This window comes from Elaeis guineensis, unplaced genomic scaffold (assembly GCF_000442705.2).
Source record: "Elaeis guineensis isolate ETL-2024a unplaced genomic scaffold, EG11 Super_Scaffold_31900, whole genome shotgun sequence".
Taxonomy (NCBI): domain Eukaryota; kingdom Viridiplantae; phylum Streptophyta; class Magnoliopsida; order Arecales; family Arecaceae; genus Elaeis; species Elaeis guineensis.
Window position 1 is genome coordinate 780,044 of NW_027332420.1, and position 20,192 is coordinate 800,235.

Sequence of the window (20,192 nt, forward strand, 5' to 3'; positions counted from 1 at the left end):
CCTAAAAGATGCAGAAGGAAAAAGGATTGGGAACAAGGAAATCTACTAAAGAATAGGAAAAAGATTCTAAAAAGGCCTCTAGGAACTCTTCTCTAGTGTCGATGACCCTTCTTTCGATTTCAGTGATGCCAAAAATCTCCTTCTTCAATTTCGATGGTGTTGGGAAGGCTTTGGAAAAAATTCGATAGAGCTTCCATATAGAGAAAATAGTAAAGTAATTTTCAAATAGAATATGAGCCTATTTATAGAGTGCATCAATGGTTTAGATCAACTAAGTTCACCATCAGATGGATGCTACTTGTGTTGTGATCCAGGTGGTGTGCCCAAGGCCCAGGGGACCAAGGCTAAGGCCAAGGTCCATCATTCATGAGGGCTTCATGGAGGCTCTAGGGCTAGTTGGGCCCTAGGTTGAAAGGCTGTGGGCCTTTCGAGTTCTTGAGGTCTAGGTTATATGGGCCTCAAGGGACCAACTCTTTATGGGCCAGGTCTGAGCCCAGGATAGGTGAGATTAGGTCGAGTCATGGGTGTACATAGGTTTGGGTTAACCTAATCTCCCATAGAGTTGGTCAAGGGAGTTTTGGGTTTGGGTCACTTGACCCTGTGTTTATATATACATGCACTGTATAGGTTTGATTAAGCCAAGGAATATGAAAACTCTTTCTTCCAAGTCTCTCTCTTTCTTCTCCCTCTCTCTTCAGCTATTCTCCATGCCCCAGGAGCAAGAAACCCTAGGGTTTCTTGCCGCCAGGTCCATAGAAGGTAGGAAAAGTAGGGGAGGCGCTAGGATTTTGAGCCCCTCCCCCTTTGTGCCGCCAACCATATTGCCTCTCCCTCTCTTGCAGCTGCCCAAACATTAGGTCCAAGACTTGAAATCTCTTGCTACGAGGTTGGTACAAGTTCTTCTCAGATCAGGAGTTGATCTGAGGTCGTTTGAGGCACGGGTGAGATCTCCATCAACAGATCTACAGGAAAGGTTGCAGCAGGATAGATCTACAAGGTCTGGTTCTATCTATCTTCTTCCCTATCTAGAATGCTCTAATTTAAGATCTATAAATTGAAAGACCTCAGTCCAGGCCTGATCTGGTTGGGTACCAGATCTTGAATTTTTTAGAGGTGATCTTAGAGGTGTTCTTCATCTGGAACGAAAGGCTGACGAAGAAGACAGCAATCAGGCTGATTTCATCAAGGGCCTTCGATCGAGTCCAGAAGTCTCTAGATTTGTTTGTTGCTGGTTCTGCTGCACCCAAGGTCCATGGGAGGAGCTGGGATCGTGCTCCAATAGTTGGTATTAGAGCCACATTGGTGAGGAAGTAGTTCCAAGCGCGAGAAGTTGAACATCCCAAGTGCTAAAAATTTTCAGCAAGGTACCATCAAGGTATATTCTACACTTCTTGATTTTATATTGCTTGTTTGGATTGGATCCAGTCATGGACAGCAATATGAAGGTCGATTTCGAGAAGTTTGATGGCAAGGAGAATTTTTTCATGTGAAAAATCCAGGTGGAGGATCTTCTGGTGCAAGCAGATCTGGATCAGGCTTTGGATGAGAAGCCTGAGGGAATGACAGATAGACAGTGGGCATCGTTGGAGAAGAAAGCATGCTCGGTGGTCAGAGGATGTTTGGCAGATGCGGCGTTGTATTCAGTGCTGGAAGAAAAGACCCCGAAGGGTCTTTGGTCGAAGTTGCACACCATGTATATGGGCAAGAATATGTGCAACAAGCTCATAATGAAGAAGAGGTTGTACAGTCTTCGGATGCAGTCTGATTCCGACCAGTTGTGCACGCAGTTGATGAATATCGGGGTGAAGCTGGATGAGGAGGATAAGTCCCTGTTGCTTTTGTGTTTGCTGCCAGGATCATATGACTCTTTGGTGACTGCACTTTTCTACGACAAGGAGATTGGAATATGAGGACATGGTCTCAGTGCTGAGGTCTAATGAGCAAAGGGAAAAGTTGACCAGAGATCGAGCTCCCCAGGAGGGTTTGGCAGTAGGGGAGAGGACAGGTAGAGGCAGTGGTAGAAGCAAGTCCAGGGGGCGGTCCAAGTCCAGGAAGGGAAAGAAAGAGATGAAATGCTTCAAGTACAACGAGTTTGGATATTTCAAGCGAGAGTGTCCACTATGGAAGAGCAAGAAAGGAGAAAGAAGTGGCTCAAAATCAGTGAGTGCAGTTGCTGGATAGCAAGTGGAGGATGATCTACTTGTGATATCAGATGGTCACAGGCATTACACAGAGGAGTGGACACTAGACTCTGCGTGCTCACATCACTACACACCACACAAGTCTTGGTTTGCGACATACACCAAGACAGATGAGGGATCAGTGACTCTAGGCGACAATTATCCTTGCAAAGTGGCTGGGATAGGGACAGTCAGGGTGAGGATGTTTGAAGGGATTATGAGGACACTGACAAATGTAAAGCAGTCCCAGAGCTGGAAAAGAATCTGGTGTCACTAGGCTACTTGGAGCGCAGTGGATACAGCTTCAGCAGTAGGGCTAGAAGTGGAGTATTAAACATCTCCAATGAAGCTATGGTGGTGATGAGAGGCAGGAGGTTGGACAATCATCTCTATTGCATGGAGAGATCTGTGGTGATCGGAGAGTCTGATACAGCAGCTGCAACACAGGACCAGCAGGGAGCTTACAGGATGTGGCACTACCGCCTAGGCCACATGGGTGACAAGGGGCTGAGGGAGTTGAGCAGGAGAGGACTCATCTCTGATCTGGAAGATGGTGCTACAAGGGAGATCTGTGAGCCTTGCCAGATGGGAAAGCAGAGGAGGGTTCAGTTCAACATCAGTACAGCCCGCAGTGCAGCCTCTCTGGAGTTAGTATACATGGATGTGTGGGGACCAGCCCCAGTTTCAGCTAGGAATGGGGCTAGATACTTCATGACCCTGATTGATGATTTCTCAAGAAAACTCTGGATTTACTTCATGAGAGAGAAGTCAAAGGTCTTCACCAAGTTCAAGATCTGGAGAGCTGAGGTGGAGAAGGAGCAGGGGAGGAGCATGAAGTGTCTGAGGTCAGACAATGGTGGGGAGTACACCAGCAGAGAGTTCCAAGACTACTGTGAGGAGTGTGGGATCAGGAGACACTTCTCAGTTAAGGGGACTCCACAGCAGAATGGGGTGGCTGAGAGGATGAACAGAACACTTCTGAAAAAGGCACGATGCATGAGGCTGCAGGCAGGGCTTCCAAAGGCATTTTGGGTTGACACAGTTGACGCAGCGGGTTACTTGGTCAATCGATCACCTCACACCAGGTTGGATGGCAGGCTTCCAGAGGAGATGTGGTCTGGGAGGACAGTTGGGCTGGGCCATCTACGGGTATTTGGGTGCACGGCCTATGTGCACATTGGAGCTGGTGAGCGGAGCAAGCTAGATGCCATATCACGCAAGATGGTGTTTCTAGGCTATCCGCGAGGAGTTAAGGAATACAAGCTGTGGGATCCCTTGAAAAAGAAGGTCATCATTAGTCGAGATGTGACTTTTGATGAGGAGTCGTCCTACGGAGGCGAGCAGGCATGGAGGAGCAGCAGGAGTAGGAGGAGGTCCAGCAGGGCGCTGCTGGACAGCTTACCTCTTTGATTTTGCCTCTTACAGGTACTACTGGAGGACATGACATTCAGGTGGAGCACCTACCTAAGGTGTCTCCACAGGTGGAGAGGACTCGAACGGATGATCGAGGCAGAGAGGTCCAGCAGGAGTGAGCTGGATCGAGGACTGATATCGGTGTTGCCCTACACAAGCCCAAGAGGACCATCAGGCAACCAGACCGATATGGCTTTGAGGAGATGCTGTCATATATCCTGGTGACAGTGAATGGAGACCCATATACGTATCAGGAGGCTATTGAGAGCCAGGACAGAGAGCGGTGGGTCCAGACGATGTCCGAGGAGATGCAGTCTCTCCATCAGAACTAGACGTGGCGATTGGTGTAGTTGCCACAGGGGAAGAGGCCCATTGGCTGCAAATGGGTCTACAGTCGAAGGAAGGGCCTTCAGAGCAGGGAGGTATCAGATTCAAGATGAGGTTAGTGACCAAGGGATACTCCCAGAAGGAAGGCATAGACTTCAGTGAGGTCTTCTCTCCCATCGTCAGACATACTTCCATCAGAGTGTTGCTGAGCATTGTAGCAGCTCAGGATTTAGAGCTGGAGCAGATGGATGTCAAGACGGCGTTCCTCCATGCGCATTTGGAGAAGAGGATTTACATGGAGTAGCCACCCGATTTCAGGATCCAGGATCAGAGAGAAAGGTTTGTTTGTTGCAGAAGTCACTGTATGGGCTGAAGCAGTCGTCGAGACAATGGTACAAGCGGTTTGACTCCTATGTGCGCAGCATTGGACTTTTTAGGTGCGAGTTTGATCCCTGTGTTTATGTTCAGTCTCTTGAGGATGGTTCTAGGGTGTTTCTACTCTTGTATGTGGATGACATGCTTATAGCATGCAAGAGTAGGAAGGTTGTGCAGGATCTGAAGGCATCCTTATCTCGGGAGTTTGAGATGAACGATTTGGGCCCTGCAAGGAAGATCCTAGGCATGGAGATTTTCAGAGATCGAGCCCGGAGGGTGCTGCATCTATCTCAGGGGGACTACATACAGAAGGTCTTAGAGAGGTTCGGGATGAAGGGAGCAAAGTCGGTGGAGCTGCCACTTGCCGGTCACTTTAGACTCTCGAAGACCATGGCGCCATAGACTGAGGTGGAGGCTCAGGAGATGGAGATGGTTCCTTATGCTTCAGGAGTTGGGAGCTTGATGTATGCGATGGTCTTTTGTAGGCCAGACATCGCTCATGCAGTGAGTCAGGTTAGCAGGTTCATGGTGCAGCCTGGCAAGGAGCACTGGAGAGCTCTGAAGTGGATATTCAGATATCTGACGGGTTCAGTTGGAGTTGGCATCTGCTACAAACAGCGAGGAGGTGCAGTGGGATACTCTGACATATCCAGGAAGGCTCAGGGGCTGATTGGCGGTTATGTAGATGCAGACTTAGGTGGAGATGTGGATACCCGGAGGTCTACGACAGGCTTCATCTTTAGCCTGTATGGAGGTCCTATTTCTTGGAGATCGAGTCTGTAGCCTATCACGGCCCTATCCACTATAGAAGCAGAGTACATCGGGCTGACAGAAGCAGCTAAGGAGGCAATTTGGCTGAACGATTTGTTGACGGAGATGGACCTTACTCAGGAGGCCATTAGAGTGCACTGTGACAGCCAGAGTATACTTCTATTAGCACAGAACTTAGTCTATCATGCAAGGATAAAGCACATCGACATTCGGTATCATCGGATCAGGGAGCTTGTGGAGGATGGCGAGGTGGAGCTGGTAAAGGTACACACCAAGGAAAACCCAGCTGATGCACTTACGAAGGTACTTCCATGGGACAGCTTTCAGAGATGTGTTGAGAGGTTTAGGTTATGTGGGCCTCAAGAGACCAACTCTTTATGGGCCAGGTCTGGGCCCAGGATAGGTGAGATTAGGTCGAATCATGGGTGTACATGGGCTTGGGTTAACCTAATCTCCCATAGAGTTGGTCAAGGGAGTTTTGGGTTTGGATCACTTGACCCTGTGTTTATATATACATGCACTGTATAGATTTGATTAAGCCAAGGAATACGAAAATTTTTTCTCCCAAGTCTCTCTCTCTCTCTTCTCCCTCTCTCTTCAGCTATTCTCTACACCCCAGGAGCAAGAAACCCTAGGGTTTCTTGCCGCCAGGTCCATAGAAGGCAGGAAAAGCAGGGGAGGCACTAGGATTTTGAGCCCCTCCCCCTTTGTGCCGCCAACCACATTGCCTCTCCCTCTCTTGCAGCCGCCCAAACATCAGGTCCAGGACTTGAAATCTCTTGCTATGAGGTTGGTACAAGTTTCTCTCAGATCTGGAGTTGATCTGAGGTCGTTTGAGGCATAGGTGAGATCTCCATCAACAGATCTATAGGAAAGGCTGCAGCAGGACAGATCTGCAAGGTCTGGTCCTATCTATCTTCTTTCCTATCTAGAACACCCCAATTCGAGATCTACGAATTGGAAGACCTCGGTCCAAGCCTGATCTAGTTGGGTACCAGATCTTGAATTTTTTAGAGATGATCTTAGAGGCGTTCTTCATCTGGAACGAAAGGCTGACGAAGAAGACAGCAACCAGACTTATTTCGTCAAGGGCCTTCGATCGAGTCCAGAAGTCTTCAGATTTGTTCGTTGCTGGTTCCGCTGCACCCAAGGTCCGTGGGAGGAGCCGGGATCATGCTCCAACAACTTGACTGTAATCCAGTGATCCTGAAAAAATATCTTTCAATGCACCTCTTTCCGATCAAGCCATGTAGGCTTGATCCGTACAATAGTTGAAATAGCCAACAATAGGATGACATCTGGCAAGTAGAGAATTAGCCCATATCGATGTGATCTTCCAGGTAATAATGAGTTTTTGATTCTCTAGACTCTCATAATTGCTAGAGGATCTGATGAGATATTTTCGAAAAGGGACATGCCGTCTCGAATGCTTAAAAGATTAATACCGTCAACCCGCCAAATGGCATATTTATTATTAATGGTAGAGACCAGATAAGATCTTTTGACTTACTTTCCACACTTGATGTAAAAAAAAAAAAATTCACTTTAGATTTGAAAAGTGGGGGGCATGTGTTGATGCATTTAATCGGCCCTTAGTCATGTGATAGAATCAGAAAGAATCATCCAAAATCATATTGATTTTTGGATCAAATCGATAAAATACCGACTTGATTTAACTCTCAGATCGATTTTGTACTGATTTGAATTGATCTGGATTTGATCTCAATAGAGTATTATGATTAGCTTAGCTTTTGTCTGATCTACCACAAGGGACATTGGTCGAGAATCAATCTGACTTAGAACAAAGACAATTACTCTATAGCTCCATTATAGTTGTTGTCCAACTCTACAACAATTGTCTTCTAGCTATACTGCAGCTAATCACCACATGGACAAATAGCCTGCGATTTCCATACAACTAGTCATTCTGTTATAACAAACTAACAGCTTAACAAATTCCTAACAACCCTTCTAACGGTCTAAGCGAACCCTTTTTATATAAAGAGGGGCATGGTATCCTCTGCAAAATAGTTCATAATTTAGATAGTACAGACTCTACTGAACTCTTTCTCCTACTGAAGCGAACCTAAAATTCTTATTTTTTTCACTCAAAACTTCTCTCCTTGCCTTCCATTTTCTCTATTTCCACTATCTCAAGGCCCCGACTGACTTAAATATCAAAGGATCCTAAACTGGAGAGTACCCCATCGATTTTAGGACTTCTTTTCTAGATCCACTTGTAGTCTATATCGGTCCAACTCTTAGCAGCTCTCTAGTTCAGTTCAACAATGACCTCATCCTCTTTTCTTCGGAGTCTTACACTAATACTCTCTGATCTTTCTTAGGTGCTCTCCTTCTTCATAGATCTTCAAAAAAAATAAAATAAAAAAATAAAATAAAAAAAAATTTTTGAAAAAAAATTTTTTTTTTTTTTTTTTCATCTTTCCTTTTCTTTGGTTGACTTTTCTATGTTTTCGCGATCTTACCTTTGTTTTTTCCGTCCACGGGAGCCTCCGAGAGGGAGGCATGGGGTTGTTTTTCGTCCACAAGGGTCTCGATCAGGTGGGAGGCTTAGGAGCGGCCTAATAGGTAAGCTTAGATATTGGGTAAGGTTTTGTGGTGGGTCTTTATATTTAAGTGTTTAAATGATAAGATTGTATTTATTATATATATATATATATATATGAGTTTAATTAGTATTTTAATCGAAAAAAATCCATCCTGTTCGGACCGGGTGGATCGGACAAAATTGCCAACGCCAGGACCGCACACTGCCGTCGGTAAGAAACACAAGAACGCTAATTTCTGATGGCCGGTGATCGCCCCCTCGACGGCCGTGTGGCCATAGTCACAGGCGCCTCCCGCGGCATCGGTCGCGCCATCGCCATCCACCTCGCTTCCCTCGGTGCCCGCCTCGTCCTCAACTACGCCTCGTCCTCCTCCTCCCCTCACGCCGACCTCCTCGCCACGGAGCTTAACTCTTCCTCCTCCTCGTCCGCTCCTCGTGCTGTCGCCGTCCGCGCCGACGTCTCCGACCCGGACAACGTCAAGTCCCTCTTCGACCGGGCCGAGTCCTTCTTCGGCACCGCACCCCACATCCTCGTCGCGTGCGCCGGTGTGATCGACTCCAAGTACCCGTCCCTCGCCGATACCGCCGTCGAGGACTGGGACGCCATCTTCGCCGTCAATGCCCGCGGCGCCTTCCTTTGCTGCCGCGAGGCGGCCAAGCGACTCCAGCAGGGTGGCGGCGGGCGGATCATCACGGTGTCCTCGTCGCTGGTGGGGGCGCTGCGGCCCGGGTGCGCGGCGTACACGGCGTCGAAGGCGGCGGTGGAGGCGATGACGAGGATCTTGGCGAAGGAGCTGAAGGGAACGAGGATCACAGCGAACAGCGTGGCGCCAGGGCCGGTGGCGACGGATCTCTTCTTCGCCGGGACGAGCGAGGAGGCGGTGAGGAAGGTGGTGGAGGAGTGCCCGCTGGGGCGGCTGGGGGAGACCAAGGACATCGCACCGGTCGTGGGCTTCCTCGCTACGGACGCCGCCGAGTGGGTTAACGGCCAGGTCATCCGCGCGAACGGTGGCTACGTCTAGGTTAAGTACGGGACTTCATAACATTGACAGTCTTCACTTTATTTATAATTATTACATTTGTTCCTCGTACTGTGGTTTTTTAGTTCCTCTCTGTGATACTTATAGGCCTGTTTACTTAATTATTGTTGGTATGTAGGTCATCGTCCTTTGAGACATTGTGTCGAACAGTTTGTGTGTCGTGGTGGCACTTTGTATATGTATGGGTTGTCGGGTTGTTTCGTTGGCAATCTATGATACATATGTAGGCAGACATGTGCAATGCGCGTGCTAAAATATTTGATTGTGATGGTTTGGATTCGTACGCACTTTGATTCTACTTTAGATGGGAATGTTTATCTTGTGAGATGATATTCTTACTTTAGTCTATTATCTTCAATGAAACTATGGAGAGATAAAAGGGACAATGTGAGGATTTCATCTTCTTGACCAAGCTGTTGAAGGAAGGATCCTGTAACCATTCATGAGCTCATACATGCTTCTTTCACAATCATGTTTCTATCTACAAGGTATGTGTTGTGATTCTAAAATCTGAATCTGCCCTATTGATGTTATTTGTTATATTCATCTTACATAACTCAAATAGTTTTAGATTTTTACATTAGTTTTGCTTTCATTCTATAAAATTTGCTCATATGTTGTGTTGGTGCAAAAATCCGCTTGCGCCGGAGAAGCTGGAGTCGAGGAAGTCGCGGTCGCCGCCGGGACCTGCAAAGAAGTCTAAACCGGAGGTGGGGTTGCTCCGGCAAGACCCTCCGACGCTCAAGTCAGTTCTCTGCCTCAACAAGAATGGAGTGCTCGAACGGAGAATTTAGCAGAGTTTTTAGATGAAAGATGAGAGCTTATCGAATAACGTATCTGGGGTTTCCCTTTTATAGATGGAGAGGGCAACAGATTGATAGCGACGCCTGTAACCGTCTGGTAGTGGGCCGCCCAGAGTCAGGAGGAATTTATTGCGGAGAGTAGTGGAGCGAGGTCGTGGCTATTGCCGTGGCTTACCACGCGGGATCAGTTACGGGGAGCGGAGCAGCGTCCGCTGTCGCGACTCATCTGGGGGTGGTGGAATCGCACAGGATCCGCCGCAGAGAGTGGAGCAGAATCATGGCCGTTAATACAGCCTGTCAGAGAGTAATGGGGTCGCGTAGGGTCCGCTGCAGGGAGTGGAGCAGAATCATGGCCGTTAATACAGCCTGTCAGGGGGTTCAGACTTGTCGGTCGGAGCTTGGTTGGAGTCGGTAGCGAGGTCCGGCACCCGTAGAAGTCCGGACGAAGTCTACTTGCAGTTGGGGTCGTGGGCAGAGTCCGGCTCCCACAGGAGTCCGGACGAAGTCTGTCTGCAGCCGTTGGTGTCGAGGACGGAACTCGGCTCCCGTAGGAGACTGGACGGAGTCCTCTCAGAGTTGATGTAGCGAACAGAGTCCGGCTCTCGTAGAAGTTCGGGTGGAGTCCTTCTGCAGTTGAAGTTAGGTGCGAAGTCCGGCTCCCGTGGGAGCTCGGACGGATCTTACCGGCGGTTGAAGTTGGCGACGGAGCTCGGCTCCCGTAGGAGTCCTAGCGGAGTCCCTCTTGAGGTTGGAGCTGTGGACAGAGCCCATTTCCCGTGGGAGTCCGGGCGGATCTTACCGGCAGTTGAAGTTGGCGATGGAGCTCGGCTCCCGTAGGAGTTCGGACGGAGTCCCTCTTGAGGTTGGAGCTGTGGACAGAGCCCATCTCCAGTGGGAGTCCGGGCGGATCTTACCGGCAGTTGAAGTTGGCAATGGAGCTCGGCTCCCGTAGGAGTTCGGGCGGAGCTCGCAAGGGCTAACCCCGCTAAGAACTTCGGCCGTGGGTATTTTGTACCCAACACTAGTCCCCCTACTTTCGAGTTTGAATTTCGAATGAAGGAAGTACAGAGAGATGGGCATGGCCGAAGTTATCCCCTCGAATCCTGCGCATAACCGCCCTTGGATATGTTGGCATTTAATGTGCGCACGTCAGAGCCCTTTTTCTGGTTAAGACGACCTGAAGAGTCTTTTCGGAACTTCCGCCGGAATGTGATCCCAAGCGTCGCGCTACGAAAATTTGCGAACAGTCAATCCTCGATAGCGGCGAGTGGGACACGCGGGACACGTGGCATGCACCAGTTGGCCTAGGGACACCCGCCGCCATAACTGCGCTAAGATCCGTTGGCTATTTAAACCCCCTACTCTTCCTTCGGGGCTTCATCCTGCCGAGAGGACGGCACCTTTCTTTCGCCTGAGAGCCTAGCTACTCAGCCACTTCCTCCGCACCGGTCCTTGCCATCTTCAGTCCCTCGATTCTTCTCTAAGGGGTTCCCACGTCATGTCCTCCACCCCGGAGGCCATCCTCGAAGGGATGTCTAGGGCTTGGAGGAAGGCGAGGAGGAGAACAGCGGTCGGTGAGTTCTCCGGTCATCAAGTGGCCGCTGAGGATCCCCGTCGTTTCAAAGGGGGCTCAAGGAAGAATTCCTTCAACAACAGGGGTTTAATAACGGGGGCCGTCGGTAAAGGTATTCTGTCCGAGAATTTCGGAGTAGCAAGGCGGGGTGATACTGGTCAAGAGGGCAGAGCTGTCGTCACAAGCTGTGGCAGGATCTTTGATGCCGTCGGGGCCGAGGGACCAGAAGCGGTCGATGGTGGGGTAGTAAAACTTGTTGCGGGGGCGGTGGAAGTAGCGCATGCCGACCTTACCGGAGCGTTTTAGACGGTGGCTACCACGGAGTATTCGGTGATGACGCATATCTCTGGCGCCACCGTTGCCCCCAGGGTGACTCCGGTTCTTCTTGAAACAGGTCTTCGTCGCCGCTGCCGTTGCCCTTACCGCCCCCGAGAATCTATCCCATCCTTTTCCCCCTGAGGTTGGGACTTCGGAGGTGGGGCGAAACAAGGCAGGGCGAAAGCCGATAGGCCCGCCACACGCACTGGACACGATAGGCCCGCCACACGCACTGGACATGAAATGGGAAGAGAAGTTTGCAGCTTGAAGCGGCTTCCGGCGTATCCTTTCCAAACCGTGTTCTCGATGTCGTCGATGATGTATTTATTTTTTTTTCTGGCCCACCGGGTCTTGTAACGTACACCTTGTTGGTTGAAAAATGAAAAGGAGATTTTGTTACCTCGTCTGCATCTTGCATTGAATAGTCGTCTGTCGAACTTCTTTATTCTTCTTTCTTCTCTCTTCCTCCTTTTCTTCTTTTCTTTTTCACGTCGTCCTAAGGTCATCGACGACCTCTTTTATTCGTGTTGGATTGTTATTTGCCGAGCTCCTTTTCGACTTTTACGCCGTTCGAAGATACCCGGTTGTCATTTTTCCATCAATGGCTGCAGGCTCACTTGGGGCCATTCGGGCCTGGGGTCCCTCCTAGGGCTTGAATTCGGGGATCCGAGCTTCTGTCACCCTAAGTAAGTTGTCCTATTTTGTGTCGAAAACTTCCTCAAAAGCTGGGACTCCCGATGGGAGCCCTAGTCCTTGCGGTGGCAGAGTTTTCTGTACCTCGACCGCTGTCCGTTTTCCAATCGTAGCTGTCATGGTCCGTTGCCTTTCTTTTTCCTTTTCGCTCGAAATTTTTCTCCGCTGAAGTCAAGACGAAGTTCGGCTCCCGTGGGAGTCCGGACGGAACCCTCCTGTGATTGGAGTCGTGGGCGGAGCCCGGCTCCCGTAGGAGTCCGGGTGGAGTCTTCCTTGGCGTCGCGGACGGAGCCCGGCTCCCGTAGGAGTCTAGGTGGAGTCTTCCTTGGCGTCGCGGACGGAGCCCGGCTCCCGTAGGAGTCTAGGTGGAGTCTTCCTTGGCGTCGCGGACGGAGCCCGGCTCCGTAGGAGTCCGGGTGGAGTCTTCTTGGCGTCGGGGACGGAGCCCGACTCCCGTAGGAGTCCGGGTGGAGTCTTCGGGGGGGGGGGGGGGGGGGGGTCCTTGGCGGGACGGAGCCGGCTCCGTAGGAGTCGGGTGGAGTCTTCCTGGCGTCGCGGACGGAGCCCGGCTCCCGTAGGAGTCCGGGTGGAGTCTTCCTTGGCGTCGCGGACGGAGCCGGCTCCCGTAGGAGTCCGGGTGGAGTCTTCCTTGGCGTAGCGGACGGAGCCGACTCCCGTAGGAGTCCGGGTGGAGTCTTCCTTGGCGTAGCGGACGGAGCCGGCTCCCGTAGGAGTCCGGGTGGAGTCTTCCTTGGCGTAGCGGACGGAGTCCGACTCCCGTAGGAGTCCGGGTGGAGTCTTCCTTGGCATAGCGGACGGAGCCCGGCTCCCGTAGGAGTCCGGTGAGTCTTCCTTGACGTCGCGGACGGAGCCCGGCTCCCGTAGGAGTCCGGGTGGAGTCTTCCTTGGCATCGCGGACGGAGCCCGACTCCCGTAGGAGTCCAGGTGGAGTCTTTCTTGGCGTCGCGGACGGAGCCCGGCTCCCGTAGGAGTCTGGGTGGAGTCTTCCTTGGCGTCGCGGATGGAGCCCGGCTCCCGTAGGAGTTCAGGTGGAGTCTTCCTTGGCGTCGCGGACGGAGCTCGGCTCCCGTAGGAGTCCGGGTGGAGTCTTCCTTGGCGTCGCGGACGGAGCCGGCTCCCGTAGGAGTCCGGGTGGAGTCTTGGCGTCGCGGACGGAGACCGGCTCCCGTAGGAGTCCGGGTGGAGTCTTCCTTGGCGTCGTGGACGGAGCCCGGCTCCCGTAGGAGTCCGGGTGGAGTCTTCCTTGACGTCGCGGACGGAGCCCGGCTCCCGTAGGAGTCCGGGCCTTCCATTTTGCTCGAGCCAGGGAGAGGTTCTCCTCCCGTTCCCGGCCCGGCTGTGGGGGCGCGTTAGGGCGCTATAAGGCCTCTCCCCCCATCCGGTCTAAAAGAACCGGACCTTTGACTTTGCTCATGTCAGGATGAGGTTCTCCTCCTGTTCCTGACACGGCTGTGGGGGCACATTAGGGCGCTGTAAGGCCTCTCCTCCCATCCAGTCTAAAAGAACCGGGCCTTTGACTTTGCTCATGTCAGGACGAGGTTCTCCTCCTGTTCCTGACATGGCTGTGGGGGCATGTTAGGACGCTGTAAGGCCTCTCCCCCCATCCGGTCTAAACAGAACCGGGCTTCGACCTTGCTCAAGTTCGGACGAGGTTCTCCTCCTGTCCCTAACAGGGCTGTGGGGGCGCATATGGGCGTTGTAGGGCCTCTCCCCCCATCCGGTCTAAATGGAACCGGACCTTCGACCTTGCTCATGTCAGGACGAGGTTCTCCTTCTGTTCCTGACATGGCTGTGGGGGCACATTAGAGCGCTGTAAGGCCTCTCCCCCCATCCGGTCTAAATGGAATCGGGCCTTCGACCTTGTTGGGATGAGGTTTCCCTTTTGTTTTTGATACAGTTTGTTTGCATTGTCCAAGGTCATATAGGTATGTGATTTTCAATTAAAATGAAGTTACTGGTAGTACATCCGCAAGTTTTTCGAGCTCCACGGTCGCGGGAGGTCGGCTCCTCCGAGTTTCTTAAGATAATAAGTTCCGGGCCGGACTACTTCTTTGACTTCATACGGTCCCTCCCAGTTTGGGGCAAGTTTCCCTCGGTCCTGAGGTTGCGAGACAGCGGCTCATCGAAGCACTAGATCTCCCGCTCCAAAGGCTTTGTTCTTAACCCGGGCGTTGTAATATCGAGCAACCTTCTGTCTGTAGGCTGCCATCCGAACCTGAGCTATCTCCCGTCTTTCTTCCAGTAGGTCGAGGTTGGCTCTAAGACCTTGCGAACTTTGATGTTCGTCGAACGCCATGACTCGCGCTGACGGGAGTTTAAGCTCGATGGGGATGACGGCTTCCGTATCGAAGGCTAAAGCGAAAGGGGTCTCCCCCGTAGGTAGCCTCTGAGTAGTTCGATACGCCCACAACACATGATAAAGTTCGTCCGCCCAAGTTCCCTTCGCTTTTTCAAGCCTTGTCTTAATCCCGTGCAAAAGGGTTCTGTTGGTTACCTCAGCTTCGCCGTTCGCCTGGGGGTGGGCTACTGATGTGAAGTTGTGGGAGATGTTTAGATCTTCACAGAATTCGACAAATTTCGCTCTCGCAAATTGTCGTCCATTATCAGTGATTAAGATTCTAGGCAGATCGAACCTACACACGATCGATTTCCAGACGAAATCTTGTACTTTTGCTTCCGTAATTTTTGCTAGTGGTTCGGCTTCAATCCATTTGGTGAAGTAGTCGATCGCTACGAGGAGGAACTTCCTTTGCCCAGATGCCATGGGAAAAGGGCCAAGGATATCCATCCTCCATTGCGCAAAAGGCCATGGGGCACTCAAGGGTGCGAGCTCGATGGTGGGCTGTCTCTGGATGTTGGCGTATCTCTGGCATCGATCACACTTTTTGACATATTCAATCGAATCACGATGCATCGTTGGCCAGTAATATCCCTGGCGGAGCAGCTTGTGGGATAAAGATCTAGCCCCCAAATGGTTTCCGCAAATCCCCTCATGTACTTCCCACAAGGCGTAGTCAGCTTCCGAGGGCCGGAGACATTTCAAGAGGGGCAAGGAGTATGATCTTTTGTACAATTTGTCCTCATAAAGGTTGTACCAGGAGGCTTGATTTCGGAGCTTCCGAGCCTCCTTCGCGTCCTGGGGGAGAACTCCATCTCTAAGATAGGTTATCAATGGGTCGACCCCGCTGGGCTCGTGGTCGATCTCCATTACGGGCCGCGATTCTTCTGTACTCGGGTGTTTTAGAACTTCAAAGAGGATGCCTTTGGGCAATTCAGTCGGAGCCGATGTCGCCAGCTTGGAGAGAAGATCGGCTCTGGTATTCTCCAGCCTTGGAATCTGTCTAATGTTGAAGCTGCTGAAGGCGGGGGTGAGCTCCTTTACCTTCTCAAGGTATCTGGCCATACTGTCCTCCCGCGCTTCGTAACTCCCGCTGACTTGCCCCACCACCAGTTGAGAGTCACTGTGCACCTAGAGCTGACTTATTCCCAGCTCTCTGGCGATCCGTAGTCCTGCGATCAGAGCTTCATATTCTGCTCCATTGTTTGTTGCGGGGAACTCGAAACACAGAGCGTACTCCGCGATGACTCCCTCTGGACTGACCAAGATCAGGCCTGCATCTGCGCCCGACATGTTGGAAGATCCGTCCACATAGAGGGTCCAAAAGCGATCGGAGGGATTGGCCTCTTCGTTGGGGGAGTTCGGTTGAGACTTCAGGTCGTCAGCTTTGCTTTGCTCAGGTTCGGCCTCCTCTGGGATGGTGCACTCTACTATGAAATCTGCCAGTATTTGGGCCCTTACTGCTGGTCTAGGTCTGTAGTTGATGTCGAATTTCGTGAGCTCGATCGCCCATTTTGCCATTCTTCCGGAGGTGTCAGCCCGGTGCAAAACCGCCTTGATCGGTTGATCGGTGAGTAGCGTCATGGTGTGCCCTTGAAAGTAGGGACGGAGCCTTCGAGCTGCAACCAACAAGGCGTAGGTCAGTTTTTCTAATTTGGTGTACCTGGTCTCGGCATCCCTCAGCGCGCGGCTAATGTAGTAGACTGGTCACTGGACTTTCGTTTCTTCTTTGACAAGGACAGCCGCGAGGGCCATGGGAGAGACTGCTAGGTATAAAAATAGTTCCTCCCCAGGTTCAGGCTTTGCCAACAGCGGGGGTGAGCTAAGGTAGCTTCTCAACTCTTCGAACGCCTGTTGGCACTCGGGGTCCAACAGAAGTTCTTCGGCTGCTTGAGGGTTTGAAAGAAGGGCAAGCACCGTTCGGTCGACCTCGCGACGAAGCGATTAAGAGCCGCTATCCTCCCTGTGAGGCGCTGAACCTCTTTGATCGACTTTGGGGCGGTCATCTCCTGGATGGCGCGAATTTTCTCTGGATTGGCCTCAATCCCGCGCCCTGATACCATGAAGCCCAGGAACTTTCCTGAGGTTACTCTGAAAGCGCATTTAGTTGGGTTCAGCTTCATTCTATACTTTCGGAGAGCGTCAAAGGTCTCCTCGAGGTCGGCGACATGATTTCTGGAAGACTTGCTTTTTACGAGCATATCGTCCACGTAGACCTCCATGTTTCGGCCGATCTGCTCTTTGAAGATTTTGTTCACCAATCGTTGGTAGGTTGCGCCCGCATTCTTGAGGCTGAAAGGCATGACCCTGTAACAGTAAAGGCCGCGATTAGTGATGAAAGCTGTCTTTTCTTCATCTTCCGACGCCATTCTAATTTGATTATAGCCGGAGAACGCGTCCATAAAGGTGAGGAGCTCATGGCCTGAGGTCGCATCCACCAGTTGGTCGATTCTGGGAAGGGGGTAGCTGTCCTTTGGACAAGCCTTATTCAGCTTTTTGAAGTCTATGCACATCCTCCACTTGTCGTTTGCTTTTTTGACCAGAACAACATTGGAAATCCAATCGGGATAATTGACTTCCTTAATGAATCCGGCCTTGAGGAGCTTATCCACTTCTTCGGCTATCGCCTTCTGCCTCTCCGAGGCATGACTCCGAATTTTTTCTTTCATCGGTCGATGCTTTGGATCGACGGCCAGATGATGCTCCATGACTTCCGTGTCGATCCCCGACATGTCTGCTGGAACCCAAGCGAAAACGTCCGCATTCCTTCGTAGAAAATCAATAAGACGCGTCCGCACCTCCTCCCCCAGGTTGGAGCCAATTAGCGCCACATGCTCCGCGTTCCCATCATTCAAAGGGATTGGTACCAGATCTTCGATTGGGCCGCCCCTTTCTTCGGTGAGGTCATCGCGAGCATCCAATCCATCGATGGGACAGGGGTCAGCCTGATCGCTTCTTTGCAAGGCGATGTTGTAGCAGTGTCTGGCCAGGGCTTGGTCTCCCCGGACCTCTCCGATCCCTTGGTTGGTGGGAAACTTCAACTTCAAATGGTAAGTCGAAACGACAGCTCGGAGAGCATTGAGGCCGGGTCGGCCAAGGATTGCATTGTAGGCGGATGGCGCCTTCACCATCAAGAAATTCACCAGAGCCCTGGATTGCTTTGGATATTGACCCGTGGCCACAGTCAAAGCTATCATTCCTTCCGTCGGAACGGCGTCACCAGTAAACCCTACCAGGGGGAGCAAATCGGCCTCAGATGACCGCCAAGAGCGGACATTCTTGAAAAAGCGTCGTAGAACAAGATGTCGGCCGAACTTCCGTTGTCGACAAGAATGCGACGGATGTCGTAATTTGCTATATTCAAGGAAACTACGACTGCGTCGTTATGAGGAAATTGGACTCCCTGGGTATCTTCCTCGGTAAAGGTTATGGGTTCTTCAACCTTTTGCCGCTTGGGGGATACAGCCGGTATGTTGGTTGCCTCCCGTCGGGATCCCCCCGAAATGGTGTTGACGGAATCCGATAGAGGCCGATCGTCCGGCCACTCCTTGTCGGCGACCATAGCCGGAGGTATTTGTGCGAATGCCTCGCGAGAAGGCATCAGATGAGGAAAGGAGGAGTGGGTGCCGGATAAGATGATCGGAGGTGGATCCGTTGAGCGCTCCTTTAAGAACAAGGGTATTGCGAAGACACACCCCTTCCTCTAGCGCCAATCCTGTTGGTGCAAAAATCCGCTTGCGCCGGAGAAGCTGGAGTCGAGGAAGTCGCGGTCGCCGCCGGGACCTGCAAAGGAAGTCTAAACCGGAGGTGGGGTTGCTCCGGCAAGACCCTCCGACGCTCAAGTCAGTTCTCTGCCTCAACAAGAATGGAGTGCTCGAACGGAGAATTTAGCAGAGTTTTTAGATGAAAGATGAGAGCTTATCGAATAACGTATCTGGGGTTTCCCTTTTATAGACGGAGAGGGCAACAGATTGATAGCGACGCCTGTAACCGTCTGGTAGTGGGCCGCCCAGAGTCAGGAGGAATTTATTGCGGAGAGTAGTGGAGCGGGGTCGTGGCTATTGCCGTGGCTTGCCACGCGGGATCAGTTACGGGGAGCGGAGCGGTGTCCGCTGTCGCGACTCATCTGGGGGTGGTGGAATCGCACAGGATCCGCCGCAGGGAGTGGAGCAGAATCATGGCCGTTAATACAGCCTGTCAGAGAGTAATGGGGTCGCGTAGGGTCCGCCGCAGGGAGTGGAGCAGAATTATGGCCGTTAATACAGCCTGTCAGGGGGTCCAAACTTGTCGGTCGGAGCTTGGTTGGAGTCGGTAGCGAGGTCCGGCACCCGTAGAAGTCCGGACGAAGTCTACTTGCAGTTGGGGTCGTGGGCAGAGTCCGGCTCCCGCAGGAGTCCGGACGAAGTCTGTCTGCAGCCGTTGGTGTCGAGGACGGAACTCGGCTCCCGTAGGAGACCGGGCGGAGTCCTCTCAGAGTTGATGTGGCAGACGGAGTCCGGCTCCCGTAGAAGTTCGGGCGGAGTCTTTCTGCAGTTGAAGTTAGGTGCGAAGTCCGGCTCCCGTGGGAGCCCGGACGGATCTTACCGGCGGTTGAAGTTGGCGACGGAGCTCGGCTCCCGTAGGAGTCCGGGCGGAGTCCCTCTTGAGGTTGGAGCTGTGGATAGAGTCCATTTCCCGTGGGAGTCCGGGCGGATCTTACCGGCAGTTGAAGTTGGCGATGGAGCTCGGCTCCCGTAGGAGTTCGGGCGGAGTCCCTCTTGAGGTTGGAGCTGTGGACAGAGCCCATCTCTCGTGGGAGTCCGGGCGGATCTTACCGGCAGTTGAAGTTGGCAATGGAGCTCGGCTCCCGTAGGAGTTCGGGCGGAGCTCGCAAGGGCTAACCCTGCTGAGAACTTCGGCCGTGGGTATTTTGTACCCAACATGTTGTATATGCAAAGATGATCTAGAGAAAAAACTTGTAGGAAAATTTTGGTTTATGAGAACACCTGAGATTTATTCTAGCTGCTCTATACTAGTTGTTAAGACTTAAGAACGCCATAACCAAATGGTCATCTTGGAAGGTGCTATCCCATAACCAGATGGTCATCTTGGAAGGTGCTATCTCAAGAAACATGCAAGTTCAGTGGCAATGAGAATTTTGAGACAGAATCAAAGCTGAACTTACATGCTTTCTCTAGGTTATTGTATGGAAAAAAGGAAGTTGCATCTAATGTCCTGGGGAAAGATCTGCAAACCAAAAAGACGGGCGGCCTCAGTCTGTATGAACGCCAAGCTGATGGTAGTCTTGTTCTTAATACTGAGTCATTATGGTGTGGGTTGGTCTGTAAGTTTGGCTATTTGGAAATCTGTGTTAGCAAGCTTAGTTATTCAGGAGGGTTTCTTATGGACCATTAGCAATGGGCAGGATATTGATTTGCTTAATCAGCCCCGGATTTGCACGTGCTGTGAACTCTACGCCTATCTGAATTAACATGGACAATTGCATTGAGGGATTAAAGGTTGCTGATGTGTTGACCGAGTAAAATACATGGACATTCTCATATTCAGAAGCTTGCAACCATTTTTCCTCAATAAAAAAAGGATATTTTTAAAATGCCACTCCCCAAAGGATGCTGGATGGATCGATTAACCTGGGAAAAAACAAGGCTCTGAATATCATTTTGAAGGTGTATAATATAATTACGAGGACTATTATCATCAATTAAATGGTGAGCCCTAATGGATTTCGAAGGCTTTGGTATGTGGTTCTTATGGTGGCATGCCAAGTGGGA

The 20,192-nt window shown here is 51.4% G+C and overlaps 1 protein-coding gene across 2 annotated transcripts; it reads left to right on the top strand.

Moving 5' to 3' along the window:
- The first annotated feature begins 1,727 nt into the window (after nt 1–1,727).
- Nucleotides 1,728–8,962, top strand: LOC105035520 (NADPH-dependent aldehyde reductase-like protein, chloroplastic). 2 transcript variants are annotated; one of them, XM_073250422.1, is made up of 2 exons: nt 1,728–1,754; nt 7,899–8,962. In XM_073250422.1, exons 1-2 carry the CDS (start codon nt 1,728–1,730, stop codon nt 8,655–8,657), a joined length of 786 nt encoding a protein of 261 aa, XP_073106523.1. In that variant the 3' UTR covers nt 8,658–8,962. The 2 variants fall into 2 exon arrangements, with proteins under 2 accessions (XP_073106523.1, XP_029117803.1); XM_029261970.2 differs by lacking the exon at nt 1,728–1,754 and having other exon boundaries at nt 7,772–8,662; nt 8,794–8,962.
- The last annotated feature ends 11,230 nt before the right edge of the window (nt 8,963–20,192 follow it).

Excerpts from the sequence above, each read along its gene's own strand:
- LOC105035520 (XM_073250422.1), top strand. The coding sequence starts at position 1,728 with ATGAAGAAGAGGTTGTACAGTCTTCGG. Across the intron at positions 1,755-7,898 it reads AGAGGTTGTACAGTCTTCGG|GGCCGTGTGGCCATAGTCAC; the intron begins ATGCAGTCTGAT and ends CGCCCCCTCGAC.